The 21,240-nt window shown below is 39.9% G+C and overlaps 1 protein-coding gene across 7 annotated transcripts in view; it reads left to right on the plus strand.

The window, feature by feature from the left end:
• Positions 1-21,240, plus strand: part of PDZD2 (PDZ domain containing 2) — a 487,038-nt gene that overhangs the window by 373,242 nt on the left and 92,556 nt on the right. For all 7 annotated transcript variants that reach the window (XM_033933443.1, XM_033933453.1, XM_033933424.1 and 4 more), the window contains 2 exons: positions 4,397-4,529; positions 16,196-16,277. In XM_033933443.1, coding sequence (XP_033789334.1) covers positions 4,397-4,529; positions 16,196-16,277 — 215 coding nt within the window. The remainder of the gene's footprint in view (positions 1-4,396; positions 4,530-16,195; positions 16,278-21,240) is intronic.

Genomic DNA, 21,240 nt, shown 5'->3' on the forward strand with positions numbered 1-21,240 from the left:
ATTGTCCTATTCCTGCTCCAGGACTGCACCAAGACGAATTCAGGCTTTATGTAAAGCACTCCTTGGTGCCTTGCACTCTCCATGGCACCAGGGACAAGCAGAGGAAATAATGGTGGAGAACAGTTTTGGTGCCCTGTGTGGCTGTACCATTCACACAGCTCTCTATATTGCTCTCCTGATGTTTCTTCCTCTTGGGCTAGTGTCAGGGAAATCTTTGTGGCCTGGCTGGGTCCTCGAGCTGTTCCTGCACATCTCATTGGCCTGGCTGAAGCTGAGGCCTAGCTGGAGATGTTTCAGTACTGCTTGGGATCCAGGCCCTGTCCTTGCTCCTGTGAGAAGCTCACTCCTTTCTCCTTCTCTGGGAAAGGTAAACAAACCCTTTAGATTTTACTTGTTTATAATAGTATCTGGAGAGATCTAGTTTTCTGTACATTATCTCTTTTCTTTTTTGAATCTCCCTGCTGTCTTCATTGCAGTTTGTGTCGATATTGCCTATTAAAAGCACTTTGTCTTCCTAATTAGAAGCAGAGTTGTACCCTCAAAAATCTTCAGACAGTAGAAACTTTGTTCACATGATATACAAACTTAGCACTTCTGCTCCAAAATTGGACATGGGTTGTTGAAATTCTATCACCTATAACAATATTCTTGGTCTGCTTTCTGCAAGTGCCCTTTGATATAAATTACAGTTCATATAATCATTACCAAAGTAAATAAATACAAAATTAAAAGGTTACATGTAAGATCTTACTGCGGAAAATATGTTTCCAATTCTAAGGGAATGTCCTTTAATGACATCCTTAGACAATGTTCCTTTTCTGAATGCTACCAGATGTCTGCTGATGAAGAGAAAAGAGACGAGGAGCCCCATGTGACCACCAAGCAGTGTTTTCAGAAAAGCTTTGTGTTCTTTCACTGGTTTCCGCAATCCTTAATTTAAAGCTTATGAATTTGCACCTCTTGCCCGGTTTTGTTTTTCTTTAGATCTCTGGTGGGTTACAGTCTTTCAGCATTCATGGTATGAGCTTCCCATTTCCCAGTGAGCCTAGGCTGTTTCATTTTTAGCCTTTAGATGGTTGGAGATATTCACCATGTTTTTCCATAATTGTGTGTCATATTTTTACTGATATGTTTTAGAAGAATTTTTGACTTGACCAAGGATGTATTAAAGCACATCAGAAAAGCAAACAAAGTGCAAGCACTGGTGCTTAAATCAATGCATATATTCAGCACCACTTTCCCTATTTATAGCAGCACTGAGGGCCTGATCTCTGTGGCCACCGATCGCTGTCAATCATTCATCTGTGTCCTTTAGAGAATACTGTCTATTTTTTCCTAACAAACGCCTTAAATGAAGGCCAGAATTTTACATTTGATGTTTGTTAGAGAATGACATGGTGACAAAATTCATCACCGTCCCCGTCCCCGCGGATAACCGTGGGAAATAATCCCATGTCATTTTCTAGTGTCTATTTCAACCTCAGTCTTTCTACACCAGCATTCTTCAACGCAAAGCTTGCAGGTCAGTGGTTGTGGCCATTCATACTCTGATTCTTCCCTCTCTCCTTAAAGAATGACATGAAGATGGTTTCCCGCGGTTATTCGCAGGGACGGGAACAGTGATGAATTTTGTCACCGTGTCATTCTCTAATGTGTGTCTCTTATGCCTAATGGAGATGCATAGGGATGCTTACGGACACCCAAGGTGACTTTCAGTGGAAACCATGCCAGCCTTGGGCATCGGTAGGTGTGCCTAGGTGCCTCTGTAAGCGTGAGACAGATGCCTATATTGTAGGCATACTTTGCTGGATGGCTCTTTTTAAAAAAGGTGCAATCCGATTGACTGGTGAGACGGTGGTAGGATGTCTATCGCTACCTACAGTCGGGACGCTGTTTGTAGAATCAGTCCCTGAATGTACAGTATATACTGTATTCCGTGATAACTGTTTCAGCACTATTTATTTAGATTTAGTCTGCTATTCTGCAGGATAAGATAAAACAATAACTTAACTGACTTTTTCTGCTAAACAGGACCCGGAATTCAAAAGATTTGTGCCTCTAACTTTGAGAGTTATGCTCCTAATTTGACATCTCTCCAAATTTACTATGGGCAAGTAAATTTATATTCAGAATTTCACTAAACTCCTAAATTGAGCATAAAGAGTGGGTGGTAATAGGGGCAAATTTAACATAGGGAAAAAAATCTTAGGAGCTTAGCCCTAATTTTCAGCATTAGGCTGATAAATCAAGCTCCTAATTCTAGGCAAATGAATTGCAGATCTAAAGTTATAAACATGTAATTTACCATTGTAAATTTTTCATGTGCTTTCCAGTCTTGTTTGTATGTGTATAATTTTTGGTTATATGAATGAATAAATAAATAAAGTTATAAATGTGGAAGGGCATTTTCAGTAGGACATCTAAGTCTGAGTTTGTACATTTTTTGGGAAAGATGTCCAGAAATCCAGTAGAAACAAAATGTCCATTTTTGAAATCGCAAGACATCTATCTTTTTTTTTTTTTTAACAAGACCTATCCAGACATTTTGGCCCTTAGTGAGTCTTTTTTGGCCATTTTCGAATACAAAAACATCCAAATGAAAAAAACACATTGGGATGTCTAAGCAGCCAGCATTCTTAGCAGAGCAGAGGGACACTCTAGGAGGGTACTATAGTGAACATCACATTAAAAAGTCTCAGGTACACGTAACCATAACTTGCTTATATTGTCTGGTGAGCCCACCAAAACCCACCCAAAACTTACTGTACCCACCTGTACAACAGAACAATAGCCCTTATGCCTGCAGGTGTCATCTTTATGTAGATACAGTAGGTTTTGGGTAGGTTTTGGAGAGCTCACCAGACAATATAAGCAGGTTATAGTGATGGGTACCTGGGACTTATAATTTGACATTCACTGTAGTACCTCTTAGAATGTCCCTATGATTTGCTGAGCTATGTTTGTATGGCCTTAATCCCTTCAGTGGTCACCTGGTCAGTTTGGGCACCTTTTTGACCCTTATTTGTTTTAAAAACAGGTCTAGCCCTAAACATCTAAATGCTGCCCTGAACGTTTTGTTAAAAGTTTGATTATCCCTGCAGAATGTCCAAGTCCTAAGCACACCCAAAACACGCCCCCTTAAGAGTTAGACGCAATGGAGACAAAATGACCAGATAGACATCTAAAAAGTCAGTTTTGAAAATGACCACTTGGACGTTTTGACTAGTAAGATGTCCAAGTGCTAGTTTATGCCGTCTTGTGGACATCTTATCTTTTTTTGACATTTAAGCTTTTAAAGGTAAATTTTCAGCTGAAAATTTAGGCTTCTGAATTTAACTACAAATAGGCTCTAACTTAGCTTTTTTTAAATATTGGGTCCATAATTGCTAGCATTACATATGTCCCTCCACTAACCTGGCTCCTAACTATACAGTTAAAATCTGGCTGATTAGTAATGTAACTGGCAAAATATTATCCCTAATGTGTGAAAATCTATGGATAAATAAATCAAAATGCATTTCGAAGGAAATTCTAAAACCGCCACTCAAACTTATGCACCGGTAGGCACCCTACCGGGCACCTAATTTAATTGAAGAACACTGTTAGAAACGACAAGGTTTAAATGCCTACTGGAACTTAAATAAAAAGTGCCAGAATCACACCTACGTAGGTGCTTTAGGCCGCCAAACACCAAAGTCGGCCTAAAGCGCCTATGTAGGCACCAGAAATGTATGCCCAGAAAAGCCTGGCCTACATTTCCAGTGCCTTTCTTTTCCTTAGGTGCGATTCTGAAACCTGTGCCAATGTGTGATTGACATGTGATTGGTGGCTGCCATTATTGGCGCTGGTTACAGAATCTGGCCTTTCCCACCCACTGGCAAACACATAGCTTGCTTTGACTATCAGCTCATAGGCTTTTGCCTCTGCAGAAGTTTGTGGAACATATTTACGTTGATGAGTATGTTTTTTTTTATTTTGCATAAAACTGGATAGGAATTTCTTTTTCTAAAACAGGCTAAAAATTGCAAACTTTTTCCATTCTACTGCATTTTTGCCTTGTTTATTTTTAAACCTGATAATATCCTGTGGAGTAGGCAAACCACCATTTTCTGCCCATTCTATGAAATATTATCCCATCAGAACAGAACTTAACATTTCCCAAAATATTCTCAAAATAAACGTGTTGCTTTTCACATATCCTGAAAACTGATCCCTCTGGCTGAACTGACGAATTCTAACATGGAAATGTGTGTTGAAAAACTTATTGCTTTTGATGCTTTCTTTAAATTATCAACACATAAACACCTGTGAAGAATTTTAAATTTGAAGCAAATATTTCTCAACTTGATCAAAGGTCTAGTGCTAATGATGAAAGCTGGTTTGTTTGTGTCTGTAGTCGTGGAGATCAGATCCTGGAAGCAGATTCAGTGAGCCTGAGGCATGCAGCTTTGAGCGAAGCATATGCTATCCTGAGTGAGTGTGGTCCAGGACCCATTAACCTCATCATTAGTCGTCATCCCAACGCAAAGGTGAGCTGCAAATTCAAATGTGTTCTTTCCTGTGTTCAAGCAAGAACAGTGGCAAAAGCTAAATTTCTAACACCTTTTATTTTAGAAGGATCCAATTCTGAGCCAACTTTGTGGCAACAGAAATGTGGAATGACTTACCTGTGGAATTTAGATATTTTAATAGAAACATGATGGCAGATAAAGGCCAAATAGCCCATCCAGTCTACCCATCCCCAGTAACCATTATCTCTTCCTCTCTCTAAGAGATCCCACGTGCCTATCCCACACTTTTGAATTCAGACACGTATCTACCACCCTTTCTGTAAAAAAGTATTTCCTTAGATTACTCTTGAGCCTATCACCTCTTAACTTCATCCTATGCCCTCTCATTCCAGAGCTTCCTTTCAAATCAAAGATATACTCGATTCATGCATATTTACACCTCGTAGGTATTTAAACGTCTCTATCATATCTCCCCTCTCCCGCCTTTCCTCCAAAGTATACAGATTGAGATCTTTAAGTCTGTCCCCATACGCTTTATGATGAAAACCAATAAACAGTGGCACCAATAACTCTGTTTGGTATTGTGCTGCTCTCAGTTTTGAACTTATACAGTCAGATAAACCTCTCACAGTAGCTGCCAATTTACCCACGGGAAGTTTGCCTCATCTTTTGTCATTGTGGCTAAAGAACAGGAGGGTAAAGATTTGGGATTTAACCCCCCTTCAAAAAAAAAACATCCCCCAAAAAACAACCCTAACTAGAAGTACTGGCTATGAAGAAGGAGAAAGCAGATAGATGTCTTAGGGAATATGAAACAGAAAGGAGCAATTAGGGGTAGTTTCTGAGCAAGCAAGGATACTTCTGAGAAGTTAATTAATCTTGCCTAAACTAATAGCTTTTAATCCACTTTGGCTTCTAGGTTTCCTGCTGGGGGAAATCAGCGCATATAGAATCTAGTTGTCATGTTATACAAGAAAAAACATAAGAGCAGAAAAAAGTGTTAAAGAAACACTGAAAACATATAGGTCTCCACCTAGGGTTACCATATTTGTAGAATCCACAATGAAGACACAAAAAATAAAAGTACAGTGGAACCTCGGTTTGTGAGTAACCCGGTTTGCGAGTGTTTTGCAAGACGAGCAAAACACTCAGCAAACTTTTGCCTCGCAAACTGAGCATGTTCTGGTGTACGAGCACCTCCCCCCCACTCTAACCGGCATCGCAACCACCACCCCCCGTGCGAACCGCAAAGCACCCCCGTGCAGAAAGCGGCATCCGCCCGCCCTTCCTCCCAAGCACGGTCCTTACCCCTTCTGCTCGTTGTAAGGGTGAATGCGAGCTCCCGCCTCTTGCCTGGGCTGGGCCTTGAGCATCTGCGCATGCTCAAGGCCTTCTGGCTCTCGTTCTCTCGGAGATCTCCGAGAGAACGAGAGCCAGAAGGCCTTGAGCATGCGCAGATGTTCAAGGCCCAGCCCAGGCAAGAGGCGGGAGCTCGCATTCACCCTTACAATGAGCAGAAGGGGTAAGGATCGTGCTTGGGAGGAAGGGCGGGTGGATGCCGCTTTCAGCACAGAAGTGCTTTGCGGTTCTCGCGGGGGGCGTTTGCGGGGGGGGGGGGTTTGCGATGCCGATTTGGGGGGGGTGCGATGCCGGTTAGAGCGGGGGGGGATGGAGCAGCGCCGGTAGCCTCGGGGGGGGGGGGGGTTTGGTGGAACGAATTGTTCAAGTTTCCATTATCTTCTATGGGGAAAGTTGCTTTGATATACGAGTGTTTTGGTTTAAGAGCATGCTTCTGGAACGAATTATGCTCTTAAACCAAGGTACCACTGTAGTTGTTATGTTTGCTAAACAACGTTTAATTGTAACAAATGTGTACATGGTGTTTACTTAATAAAAACACAACAAACAGTGACAGATGCAGTACAGCAGTACACAATAATATACTTTTCAAAAGCTTCTATATTTGAATTTGACTATGTCTGAGCATAAGACCCAGATTCACTAAAGATAGCGATTTAATCACTGTTGGCCAATTCCTGGCCAATTTTGAAACAGCGATTGATTCACTATCTTTTTTGCATGCAAATGATTTGCATGGAGGTGCAAGAGGGAAGGAAATGCAAGAAAGTAACAGGCTGCAAACTCAAGTGAATGTACACGAACGCAAGGAGCCTAAGGAATAAGATGGGGGAATTTGAAGATATGGCACAAAAAGATAACCTTGACATCATCAGCATCATGGAAACATGGTGGAACGAGGAAAACGTCTGGGACACTGTGCTACCGGGATACAAGCTATACCGCAGAGACAGAGTTGGTCAAAAAGGTGGGGGTATTACCCTATACGGCAAAGAGGGAATTGAGTCTACCAGAGAGAACACGCCAGAAATGAAAAATAAGGTAGAGTCTCTATGGGTCAAAATTCTGGGAACAAATGGAACGGAAACGAAGATCGGCATCTACTAACGACCCCCAGGACAGTCCTAAGAAATTGATGGAGAAATGACATATGAGATTAAATGCAACTGCAAGGGAGGCAACACAATTATCATGGGTGACTTCAATTATCCGAAGATAGACTGGAACCTAGGCACCTCCAGCTGCGGTAGGGAGACCAAGTTCCTGGATGGTGTAGGCAATTGCTTCCTGGAACAACTTGTCAAGGAAAATACGAGAGGAAATGCAGTTCTGGACTTAATTCTACATGGACTACGAGGACCAACGCAAGGTGTAGAAGTAGAAGGGATGCTGAGAAGCAGTGATCACAATATGATCCGTTTCAATCTGGACACAGGGGCAAAACTTCGATCCAGAACGACGGCCACGGCACTGAACTTCCAAAAAGTGAATTTTGAAGTGATGAGACTCATGGTGGGGAAGAAGATTATGAAGAAGATAGACACTGCAAAAACGCTAGAGCAAGCATGGTCCCTTTTTAAAGACACGGTCATCGAGGCATAAAATCTATATATACCTTGTATCAACAAAGAATCCAAGAGGAAAAAGAACAAGGAAACAGCGTGGCTTACTTTAGCGGTGAAGGAAGCGATCAGAGACAAAAAGACTTCGTTTAAGGAATGGAGAAGGTCAAAAACGGATGAAAACTGGTAAAAGCCCAATCAACATCAAAGCAGGTGTCATAAGGCAGTAAGAAGGGCCAAAAGAGACTACGAAGAAAAAATAGCCAAGGCGGTAAAAAAAACGTCAAGCCGTTCTTTCGATATATTAAGGGGAAGCAATCCGCGAAGGAAGCGGTTGGGCCGTTGGATGACCATGGAATAAAGGAGGACAAAGCCATCACCAACAAACTGAACACATTTTTTTGCGTCTGTATTTACCAAAGAGGATGTACACAACATTCCGGAAGCCGACAGGCTATACGTAGGAAACGAAGACGGGAAACTGACAGGGTTGACGGTTAGTCTAGAAGAGGTATGCAGGCAGATTGATAGGCTTAAAAATGATAAATCCCCGGGACCGGATTCCATCCATCCAAGGGTAATCAAGGAACTGAAAGGCACTATAGCTGAACTGCTTCAACTAATAGCCAATCTGTTGATCAAATCAGGAAGGATTCCGGAAGAATGTTATGCCGATCTTCAAGAAAGGTTCAAGGGAAGATCTGGGAAACTACAGACCGGTGCCTAGAAACATATTGTCTAAATTTCTCTGCAAGGTTTCTTTTTCCTGCTGTAGTAATATGTAGAGAAAACAAAAAAAAAACCTCTGTGGAGTGACGATGTTCCTGAATGGACTTTATTTGAAAGTGTCAAAGTTCCAAAGGTACACTGAAATCATCCACATAAAATAATTCCATCCACATAAAAATAAATCATCCACATAAGAGCCTTAAAAGACCTAGTCCGCTAGGGATACAGGACCCAACACGGTCCGCGTTTCGACAAAAAGTCTTCTTCAGGGGTCCCTGGGGGTCCTATAAAGGTGAGTACGTGGGAAACAATTGTGTGGTGTCCTTCCATGTATTTCCCCATCCTCCTATGTACCTAAAGCCTTCTTGATGACACCAGGCTATTAAAGTCCTCTGTGTTTTTTACTTTTTGCTCTCTCTTTCCATATGCAGGCAGTATTTCAGAAAAAGCTAAAGTCTTTACAAAAGGTTTCAAGCCCTCACCAAGCTCCCAAAAAGCTTTCTGTGCTGCAAGTGTGGAGTTGGACATTTCATTTTTCCCCAGATGGATAACAACATCAGTGTTAAATCCTTAGTTTCTTCCTTAATTATAGTCAGTATTTGCCTGGAACTCCTGGTAGCTGAGGATGCATGCAGTTAGCACATACGCATTTGGCAGTTACCACAGGACTTCCCAGGATACACCATTTTAAGCTACATTAGATGTGTATTAGCACCTAACACACTTTAGTAGAAAGGCCTCTAGAAGTGCATTAACATATTGCATTAATAACCAAATTTAAAACACACTGACTTGTGTGTTAATAGCTTATAATTGAAGCTATTAAAGTAGTTTGGGCAATTAAGGTAGGCCTAACTTTATATTAACTATTGGCAGGGATCCCAGTATTTTGTCACTTGGTTAATGCAGAGAAAATTTTTTTACAGCGTTATCTGAACCATACCAGATACCATAGAACAGTTAATGAAATCTCCATCTTTTTGGCCAGATTTTATAAGAGGCACCTACTTTAATTGCCCAAACCACTAGAATAGCTTCAATTATGAGCTTTAACAAGCTCATAATTGAAAAAAAATAATTAATTGGCCAATAGGCACCTACATGATTCAATGAAAGGTGCCGATCACATGGCACATAGCAGCACCTCATGCCAAAGTAGACATGTTTAGGGTTGGAGACAGAGATAGGCACCACAGGCACAATGCTCTAAAGAACTTAGGCATCTGCAATGTTGGGCCAGTAAAACCCTGGCTTATATTACCAGCGCCTAAGTTTTTGATGGGCGCCTAAGCATGCTTGACATTTGTCCGGTGCCTTTTTTCAAGACGCCTGCCAATTTAGGCACGGTTTACGGAATCCAGCCCATAGTGACTACAACTGTAAGACACATTCCTCTCCTATTCCACACCACTTTCCATGTTCAGTAGTTAACACAAAAAATATTGCACTAACAATTATGGCTCTTCATCAGTTGTTGGCATGGTTCTGCACATGATAATTCCCATTTTATGGAACTAATGCAGCTTAATAAACAGGAGCCCATTGCACTTGCCCAAATAAAATGCAGTAATTTCCCCTATTTAAACCATGCTCAGTATAGAGAAGTTTGTCATTAACTATATTGAGTATATGAAGATGATTGCATTCATATTTATTGTGGAAACCCTAAAAAACAGCTGGCTGAGGGATCTTCAGGACTTGTTTAGGGAATTACTGCAGTTCTCATCTTATATAAATAGCATAGCATGCTCAGTTATTTTGTGGTTCCCTTTCAGCATTTGGAAATCTGTTACACTAATATGTTTTCAATTTCTAAATGTGTTTTACTAATTTGTGGTTGCAAAGATAATATAAAAATAATTTTGATGGAACACATGAGCAACTTGTGCAACATTTACTAACATAAAAGGTTTTGTCTCTCATAAAATATATAAAGAGAAATACATGTACCTTTAGAGCCTGACTAAAATTCAGTTTCGGTTATGGCACAGAAACTGGCCCAAAATCCTTTTTCTTTCTAGTCTCAGTTTTGACCGAAAGCTGAAAATGACCATACGTTTTTGGTGAAAACAAAAAAATTAGCACTTTGTCTTTTTTATCTCCCACCCTCCCCCTTCTTTTTCCCTCTGAACAGAAGTTGCCTTTCCCCCTTGCCTTCCTGTAAGGGCCCCTCCTAGGGCCTATTTTTAAAATATCTGGCATTCTAGGGGTGTAGTCAGGGCAGGAATCATCCCTAATCACTCCTGTCCCTATCCCTGTCCATGTTAGCTCTGCTCACAAAATGGCTGCCATGAATCTAGTGGCAATCTCATGGGACTGCCACAAGAGGTCATGGCAACTATTTTGAGAATAGAGCTGACATAGACAAGAGTGACTGGGGTGGGGATCACTCCTGCCCTGATTAAGCCACTAGATCACAAGGGATTATAAGGTAGTCAGGGAGAGAGGGGTAGAGATACTTTCGGCATTCTTTTTTTGTGTAATGTGTTTGCAAGTAATGCAATTATGATTTTGCATAGTAGTTTATATGATAATTAGAGTGTTCCAAATAAATGCTTTTGGTACAAAAGTTTAGCAGTAATTTGTCCATAAATTTGGGATGACAAGCTTCTTAGAAATTAGCCTCTCTGTGGCGATACTGCATCAGCTGTCACACCAGATGGCTGCCATGTGATGATTTTAAGGTGGCCAAACAGGTTGAAAAGGCAACAGCAAAAGCTAGAAGGATGCTAGGGTGCATAAGGAGATGTGTGGCTAGTAGGATAAAAGAGGTATTGAAGCCACTATGTAAGACTCTGGTGAGACCTAGATCGAGGAAGTGTACTAGATATAATTTACAGTTCTCCCTCCGAATCCGCGGTTTCAGTACTCATGGATTTGGTTATTTGTGACTAAAAAACCCCCAACAAACTCTGTATCGGACCTTCCCCAGACCTTACCTGGTGGTTTAGCGGCGATGTTGGGCAGGATCAATCATCCTACGCTCTTGCCCCATGCAAAGCCATCATCAAAATGGCTGCCATAAGTTCCTGTTGTAGTCTTGAGACTCACAGCAGCCATTTTGATGACAGCTTTGCACGGGGCAGGAGTGTAGGACGATCGTTCCTGCTCCGTGTCGCCGCTAGACCACAAGGTAAGCTTTGGGGAAGATCCGGGACACAGGAAGGAGGCAGGGGTGGGTCAGAGCTGGCCCTAAAAATTATCCGCGATTTTTCAATATTCGTGGCCCAGCTCTGCCCCTAACCCCCGCGAATATTGAAGTTCTGCTGTACTTAGATTTCAGCAAAGCCTTTAACATGGTTCCTCATAAGAAGCTCTTGAATAAACTTGACCAGCTGAAGTTAGGACCCAAAGTGGTGAACAGGATTAGAGACTGGTTGATGGACAGATGGCAGAGGTGGGGTTAACAGAATTTGCTCAGTGGAAGGAAAGGTGAGTAGTGGAGTGCCTCAAGGATTGATGCTGAGCCGATTCTGTTCAATATGTCTGTGAGCGATATTGCCCAAGGGCTAGAAACCTAGAAACATGACTGCAGATAAAGACCAAATGGCCCACCCAATCTGCCCATACACAGCATCCACTATCTCCACCTCTCCCTAACAGATTCCACTTTGCCCAGTCTACTCAGACTTGCCCAAGAACAGACCTTTGTTTAGTACCCTCACCAAACCAGTCCAGAACCAACAGATGGAAACAGGAAAAAAAAGTCCTGCATGTTTCACTGTTCAACCATAGATGCTCAATATTTCTCTGTATCCAGTGGATGGCAATGGGTGAACTATGCAGTTTCTGGTCTGGTTACTGGAGCAGTTCCTGACCCAGTTGGAGAACTGGGAATCAGCTGAGAAGAGGGGCAGCTCACGTGAAGTTTTAAGCTCCAGACGAGACAGGGGAAACAAGTCTCACGCAACAAACAATGGGAGAAACAAAAAAGTGGTACACGTGAGAGTTAAGATTCCCACAAATTTTAATCCACCAGGAAAGAGTCTCTAATACAAAGTATATGTCACATCATGCATGTATTGCATTGACGCTCGTTCACCTGTTGAAGGCAAACCAGCCGAAACACCGCCATGTTGATGCGATACATGCATGATGTGATATATACTCTGTATTAGAGTCTCTTTCAGGGTGGATTAAAATTTGTGTGAATCTTGAATTCTCACATGTCCCACTTTTTTGTTTTTCCCACTAATAATATTGAAAAGTGGCCTGATTTGAAGGAACTTTTTATCAGACTGAACAATACACTTCCTGCGAATGCAGTTATTAAACACCTTTTTAGCTGTGCTGGATTACTGACTCAGAACACACTCAAGAACATAAGAATTTCCATACTGGGACAGACCAAAGGTCCATCAAGCACAACAACCTGTTTCTAACAGTGGCCAACCCAGGTCCCAAGTACCTAGCTAGATCCCAAGGAGCAAAACAGATTTTATGCTGCTTATCCTAAGAATAAGCAGTGGATTTCCCCAAGCCATCTCAATAATGGCTTATGTACTTATCTTTTAGGAAATTATCCAAACATTTTTTAAAATCCGTTAGCACAACAAACAACAAACAACAAATAGTATAAATGACAAACAAATGTCAGAACACAAAAGGAACGTCAAGGAAAACTAAGATGGCCGACGGTGCTTGATGGCGCCTGTGCTACTCCATATTTTCCTCAGCGGCTTACCTTTCACAAGTATTCTGGTGTGGTTTTTTTATTTTTTTATTTTTGCTTTGGAGGAAATTCCACACACTAAAAGGAAGGGGTCTGTGTGGGCTACAGTGCCGGCTCATCAACTCCATTCCAACAGACAATTCTCCAGATTTTAAAGAGGCTAACAGCCACTGCCAGCCCTCAGGCTGAGATTCGGGGGTTGAGTTCTTCGTTGGGGTTGAACGTGGGAGTGCTCGACCTAGAGGAACAGGAACTCTCTTTGTCTCCTCTGATTTTAAATGCTCCTTGATGTCTAGCAGCAGAGCGTACACCAGAGTAGAGTTCTGGGAGAGTGGAGGAGGAGACCCCGAAGCTGGCTCTGGAGGCAGTGTCTTCCCCGAAGAAATCACAGACAGAGGAGGACATTGGGAAAGCTGGAAATCCAGTGTTAGAGTCAGAGATAACTTTGGGAACACTTCTAAAGGCCATAAAGAGACTGGATGTGATGGTTGGAAAGACTGCACAGGATCTTGAGGTATTGGCTTCTAAAGTTGATGCCTTTTTACTAAACACTGATAAGGTTCACAGGGACTGTATGGTAAAAAATTCAAACTGAGACTACTTTATTGAAAGATACATTGTATGAAGTGATTAAAGATGAGAAATCTATTTTAAGGAAAACTGAGCAAATTAAGAACTATATAGATGTTTAAATCTCAGAATACTTAATTGCCCCAAAATTTTGGGCTTGTCACCTGTAGAAGTCTTCAAAAAATATCTTCTGGAAAATTTAAAGTAGCCACTGGAAACTATTCCCCCAATAAACAAAGCATATTATTTACATGCTACTAAAGTCAAGAAGGCTGAAACAGGAGATCAAGTAAACGATAAAGATTTGATAAAGATTTGCATAATATTACTGAAATCCTAGAGAACTCAGGTCAAGGAACGAGCTACATTTATAGTTAACTTTGTCTTTAAGCAAGATTTGAACTCTATTATGAGAATATATTTTTAAAAATTCAGCTTCTTTTATTGTGGACAGAGGTTATGGTTATATCTGGACGTAATTAAATCTACCCAGGAGAGAAGGAAACAATTCGAGAAGAAATGAGGAAACTAAGAGCTAATTACTTGTTGGCATACCCATGTAAATGTGTAATTAAATATTTAGGCTTAAGATATGTCTTCTTCCAGCCTGAACACTTGAGGTCTTTTTTGGACCTCAAGAAGATAACATCAGACACTGTATAAAGAGAAATGAAATAATGTGAATGCCCGAGAATTAGCTGACTTTGCTATTTGTCTTTATTTATGCTAATTTAGTAATGATTCTCCCAAATATTTTTCTTAGTTCTCCCCCTCTTTATTTTAGTTGCCTGAGGAAGTGCCTAGATTTCCTTTTATTTTTTTGAATTTTTTTCCTAAAAATGTTTGGCTTATAGTATTGTTAGGCACTGTATTTAATTAACAAGTGTTGTTACTTGTAATTATTTGTTTAAAGTAAAAAATAATTTTTTAAAAAAAATGTCAGAAACAGTCAAAGAAGCACGTGCCTAAAGGGGAATATAAAGTTTTCTCTAGAAGCCACATGCAATCCTAAGCCAAAAAATATCTTAAAAACAACATCAAAAATTATTACTCCTCAAATTTTAGTGTAAAAATCCAATTAAAACCCTAATTTACTCATAGATTCTCTAAGCAGAGCAGCAGCACTCTTCTCAGCCAGCAGCTAGTGCCATCTTGTTGCATGAACCAGCTTTATTGCTCTCATTCCTAGATCAAAGCTTGAGAGCAATGCATAACTTAAAATCAGAAAAGTGCTGTCAAGCAATTGATGGCTAAAAGTAATATGCTGTAATCTCTAGAATGCATATTGCTGGAATTAAATGAAGGCAAGAAGGCTATTTTAAGGTTGTTTCCATAGCAAACTTATACGTATGTAGCTGATTTTGATGATACGTTTTAAAATAATAATCCATATAGGAATCATATGCTTTTGTGGAAAAAATATATAGTTAAAATATTAATGAATTGGAACAGCACTGAAGAGGAGCTTTTGGCATTTCATGCTTAGTTTATTTATTTAAAACATTTATAACCCGCATATCCAGCATCTATGCAGGTAACAATGATGCATACATAATTAAAACAAAACTCAACAAGACACATACAACTCATGTGAAAAAAATTAGGACACCCCATGAAATATTCAGTTCTTTCTTAAGAAATGTTCACATATCAATGTCAAATCTTTTTTTTAAATTTATCTCTGGAAAAGAAAGTGATGTAATTGCAGGTAAACAACAAAAATTTTCCTTGATTTACTCATGAAACAAAACATATCCACAAAAATGTGTCTATCCTTTGTTTAATATCCTAAACAAAGGATATTAACTTCTTCTCCAGATTCTTTCACCAAGACCAACAAATGGCTATCAGCAAAGCCAAGACTAGAAGCACAAAGCTCGGGATTGTCATAATTTTTAACAATGCTGTCCTACTCATCAAAAGTTCCTATCTCCTTCCAGCAATCCAGGTCTTTATTGACCTTCCGTGCTAACAGAGGATAATTCAGTTCAAATAACATATCTGTTCTAGAGGCAACATATACACCCAGACTATCCCATAGAAAATCATTTAGAGGCGAATTCATCAAGGAGTGCTAACTGATTTAGCTTGCCCTAATGATTAACACACGCTAAATGCTAGAATGTCTATAGGAATATAATGGGCACTAATCAGCGCGTGCTAAATCAGTTAGCGCCCCTTGCTGAATTTCCCCCTTAATGTCATAAGCTACATGAGAGTATAATAATATGGTAAATCTTCTGATTTCTGAGAATTCAGTTACTTTGAATTTTTTTTTTTACTTTTGTGCGTACATTTGTTAAAATAACATTCTTTAAACTGAGTTCTTATAAAATGAATTAGAATTTTCAATTCAGATCATGTAAGAGAGTTTTCAATTTAGAAACAATAGCATAAAACATAAAAGTTTATTTGTATACCGCAAAACCTTGCAGTTTGATGCAGTTAATAATAAGACAAACTGTACAAACACAGTGATATACAAAATTAACAAAAAAAATGTTAGACATAAAAGTCTTAAGCAATTTCCTAAAATGTTGGTATGAAATAGCATTGGCTAACAAAATACTAAACTCCTTGTCCCAAATCACAGCCTGAAAAGACAACAATCTATGAAAATATCTCATATGTGAATAACCCTTTATAGTAGGAAAAGAAAACAAAAGTAAGATTTTGTAGTGGACGTCTATAATCTACAAACTTAAAATGGTCAACAAGATATTCTGATGCTAGACCATGTGTGACCTTGTAACATATACATCCAACAATCTCTAATTTCCTTTAAACATTAGGTTTCTGAGCATGAAATGGATGAAGCAATTTCTCGTACAACTCATCGGGAGAGCAAGGATACTGCTTCACCTCATGACTTAGGTAGGTGCAGAGTTTTCCTTCAAGATGTATATAATCTTATTCCTGTAATTTTTGTATATGGAACTGAATGTTATCCACCTAATTCTATAAAATTGCATACCCAAATTTAGCCTTGACATGCAAATTTAGCCTTGACATGCACAATTTATAGAATAAAGGGCTAGATGCACTAGTCAGTTGGTAATACCGACTGGATCGCTGTTGGCTGATTCTCTGGCCAATTGCAGAAGAGCGATCGATGCGCTAACAAGTTTGCATGCAATTGATTTGCATGGAGGTGCAATGCGCCCCCCCCAAAAATAAAATCAGTACCATGACCCCCCCACAGAAGCAAAAATGGCAGGAGGGATACCTACTTCCTCCTGCCTGGCTGAATACTCCCACGCCATGCCCCCACCCAGTCCTGGACCCCCCACCCCCTGCGCCACTGACCCCCCAACCATCCCCTACCCTCCCCACTTCCTCCCCAAAAAAGAAAAAGGCAGGAGGGATACCCATTCCTTCCTGCTGCCGGATGCTCCCTCAAAGCCCCCCTCTCCACTTCCCTCCCACCGGTACCTTGGTAGGCGGGAGCTGGAGGGAAGCATGATCCCTCCAGCTCTGAGGGTCTTCCCTAGTAAAACAGCGGGCCTTTCTCTCTCTGTTGCACCATGTGATGCACGGTGAGGAGCCTTAGGTCCTGATTGACTCAGATGCATAAGGGCTTTAGGCTCCTCCCTCTGTATACCTTGTGATGCACAGGGAGGGGCCTAAGGTCTGACATCTGAGTAAATCAGACATCAGACCTTAGGCCCTGCCCTGTGTATCACATGGGATACAGAGGGATGAGCCTAAAGCCCTTAGGCATCTGAACCAATCGGGGCCTTAGGCTCCTCCAAATGTGTCACATGGTACACCAGAGAGGGAAAGGCCCATTGTTTTCCACGTGTGGGCCCTCAGAGCTGGAGGGATCATGCTTCCTTCCAGCTCCCAACATCTACCAAAGTACTGGGAGGGGTGGGGGAGGGTCAGGGGAGCATCCAGTGGCAGGAGGGACTGGGCATTCCTCCTGCCTTTCACCTTCAGGAGGAAGGGGGAGGGGAAGGGAGGGGATAGTTTGGGGGAGGGCCTCCTTTGGCAAGAGGAAGTGGGCATCCCTCCTGCCAGTTTGCTCTCTTGGGGGGATTCCCAGTGCTGTGTTCAGTCAGAGAAGGCTGTCATTGACAATGGGGGATTTTTTTTTTTTCAAGTTTCAAGTTTCAAGTTTCAAGTTTCAAGTTTATTTAGATCTTGATAAATCGCCTATTACAAATATTCTAAGCGATGTACATAATATAATAAAACAGGTTTAAACTTATTAATCCAATAATAACTAACATGAAAAGAAGGAAAGGGGGTGAAGTTACAATAAGGGAATGGGAAAGAGGAAAAAACAAAAGGTAGGGTAAAAATTACAAAGCACTTTTGTGAATATTAATTAAAACAAAATAAATAATTTAAAATTCTTAAAGGTCATAGGCATCCTTAAACAAATAAGATTTTAATAGTTTTTTAAAGGTTAAAATATCTTGTTCTATTCTAATGTATTGGGGAAGAGAGTTCCACCATTTTGGACCTGCAACAGTGAAGATGTCCGCTCTTCGAGTTCCGATAACTTTTAATGAAGGGACTGATAGTAAATTTAACTCAGATGAACGTAAAGATCTCTGGGGATTATATGGGATCAATGATTTAGATATGAATAGTGGTTCACTGGATTTGAGGGTCTTGAAAATTAGAAACATCAATTTATACAGGATTCTGTGGTTAACAGGTAACCAATGTGCGTCTATCAATAAAGGTGATACATGATCAAATTTTTTCCCTTTTTTGGGGAAATATATTTTGTGTGCCATAGAAAAAAAAAATGAAAAAATAGGCAGACAAGTCAGTAACATAGTTACCTTACTTCAGGGCTCTCGTATTTATCAGGATATTCTATACAACGACTATATCCAAGTATGCATATAATTTATTCTAGCATACCTTATTATTACCGCTATTGTAGTTTGTACATCTTTCATTTTTACATCTTTAATGAACCTCAGCGACACCACTTAAAGCTCAAGCTTATCATTGCTTTAAGCTTTACATGCCCAATTGTCATCCGTTCTTTTCTAATGTTGAATATATAGTTTTCTTTTCTTTTTATCTTAATTATATTTAATATATGACTTCATATTTAACTTAATGATTGTGGTTTCATACTCAGGGATTAGTTACAGCCAACATGTTTCACCTGACGCTTTTTCAAGGCTTCCACTAAAAATAAGGAAATCAAATATTAAGATATTTAAGATAGACTTGTCATTTTTTTGCCGATCGCTAAAAGCCCTTTTTTTTGGGGGGGGGGGGGGGGATAGCCTAGCGATGTTAGTGCATCAGTCGCTTGGCTACTTTGCATGGGTTTTAGCTAATATGTATGGCCGGATCAGAAAAAGGTAGATCGAAGAGCAAAACACGCGGCGGGCTGCTTTGCGAATCAGGTCAGTAACAGCGATCGTTGCTAAAGCTGTGAAAACAAGTTTAGCGACGATCGCTGACTTTAGTGTATGTAGCCCAAAGTCAGTTGCATGCACAACTTAATTTAATATTTGGCTGTTAATTGGAGGTAGCAGCCAATTTTTGGCTTTAATGTGTTAATTGACATTGATTGGCACCGATTTACATTTGCATGCACAACTGCCTTTTGTCACGATTCTAGAAGCTTTGTACACAAGTCTATTACGCACAACTTCGAGGGAGCATGGGTAGGTCAGGGGTATGCCTAGCAGTTACACAGGTTATAGAATATTTGGAGTTCTGCACCTCCCTGCCAACTGTTAGGCTTCAGCACTAGCACCAGGCTTTGGTATGATGGAAGTCACACAACACTTTGCATTTAGGCTAGTATTTTATAACTCTGGTCAACAAGCGTTTTGCTACTGGAGTTCTGTCACCTGTACCTTAACAAGAGCCACATGCTGACTCTAAATCTGAAAACAGTTTTCGTTTATCAAATCCTGTTTTTAACTTATGCGTCAGTTTGTGTTTATATCATTTTCATCAATAACGCTACCGTGAAGCGTCTGTATTTTACTGTTTCTGTAACACAATATTGCATTTTAGGACAGTTCATCGATCACATAGACCAGCAATTTGAAAGTTTATGCTAAAAAGTGATTGTGCTGCTTTTTCTACCTGTAAATTTTTATATTTTGTTTGTTTTTGTCTAAGATATTATAATTATTATGAACAGACGAGGTTGTGTTAACCATCCTTATAATTTCTGTTATGTCTACTGATAAGTTATTGCACAAGACCAGCAAAAGAATCTGTACAGCAGATTTATTTTGGCTGTAAATTTGGCAACCAAGATAAAGCCTGGGCACCTCATGTGTGCTGCACTGTCTGCTGTTCCGGATTAACAGCATTCGTGCTGGTTGTTCAGAATTTTCTTGGTAATCACAGATCAGAGGATTATACTGAGCTTGTGGGGAACATGCTGACAGCATATCAGCTAATGGGTGCCAGAATGCCGTTTATTTATTTTATTTATAATTTTCAATATAAATATAAAGTTTAAACTTGTACAGAAAGCAAAAGTTAAGCAATTATATCATACATACAAAGAAAAATTCAAATTAAAAGACAAAACATAAGCTTAATTTCCGCTCAAGTCCAACATTAAGGATCCGAAATGTTACAAGAGCGAGATTTAAATCATAATAAGGAATTAGGCTTAATTAGTTGAGCTTCAGGATATCTACCATATTATCTTATAGGACATTAGAACTTTCTCTTTCCAATCGTGATACTGACAAGAAAGTTGACACTTGGAAAACAAATTTTTGTGAAGAATAATATATGATACATTTACATGGATGACGCAGAAAGAAAGTCGCCTCTAGAGCTATCACTGCTGGTTTCAAAAGTAAAAATTCTCTACAACGTTTTTGGTTCTCTCTAGCCAAATCTGGATACATTTGAATTTTTAAACCCCAAAAGTCCTTCTGTTTATTTTTATCTGTAGCTAAAGCAACCGTCAAAAGTAAAGTTGCAGAGAATGTCATTTAAAATGCACTTCTTACATTCTCACTTCGATTTTTTCCCATCTAATCATGGTGATGTCAGCAATGAACATGGGGAAAGACTTCATCAAGATATAAAGGTGATGGAAAGCAGATATTAGGGAAATTTCAGTCCCAGTATGATGAGAGACTATTGTTGGTTCTTGCAAAGAGAGACAAATGTACAGTAGAAGCAGAAAAGCAAGTGTGTCAAACATTTCTGAACATGCTGACATCACTTTTGTGTGAGTTAAGAGAGGCGTAAATATATGCTATAACGTCTACTTATTGTCTTCGTGTTTGTTTTCAGATTAAACTCCTGGTGGGACACAGTTCATATTCGCAATATTGGGCCGATATGGCAAACGGTCTAAAAAATCAGTAACGTGTAACTCAGAAACCTGACGTGCTAGCTGACTTTCAATTACAGATCTGAAATCAGCGACATTAAATTGACTAAGAACACTTAAGTTCTCAATAGCAAAGAAAAACTTTTTTTTTGTTGACCAGTGTAATGGAAGTTTTATGTGGAGATGACATTATAGAATTCATGCTTAGCGTGCAACATCCCGGCACCTAAATTTTAGCTATCTTTCTTGAATCTGACCCTATTCATGCAGTGACTGCGTGCTTCTTCCCTTTCTAGCGAGCAAGGCATGATCTAGTGCTGCAATGGTTGGTTTTCTTTCTTTAATATTTTAATCTTATTCTAACTTTCTTTTTGAAATGCTTTTACTGTCAAGATTTGTATTTCTTTTCCATTCTTAGTTATTTCGCAAACAACTGAAAACCTGGCTTTTCAGCAAATTGTAACTCTATCCTTCACCCCCTTTCCCCCCCCCCTTCTTCATATAAATTCATGTAATCCTTTTTTTTTCTTCCTCTCTACCTACTAT

Source organism: Geotrypetes seraphini, chromosome 1 (assembly GCF_902459505.1).
Source record: "Geotrypetes seraphini chromosome 1, aGeoSer1.1, whole genome shotgun sequence".
Lineage (NCBI taxonomy): Eukaryota > Metazoa > Chordata > Amphibia > Gymnophiona > Dermophiidae > Geotrypetes > Geotrypetes seraphini.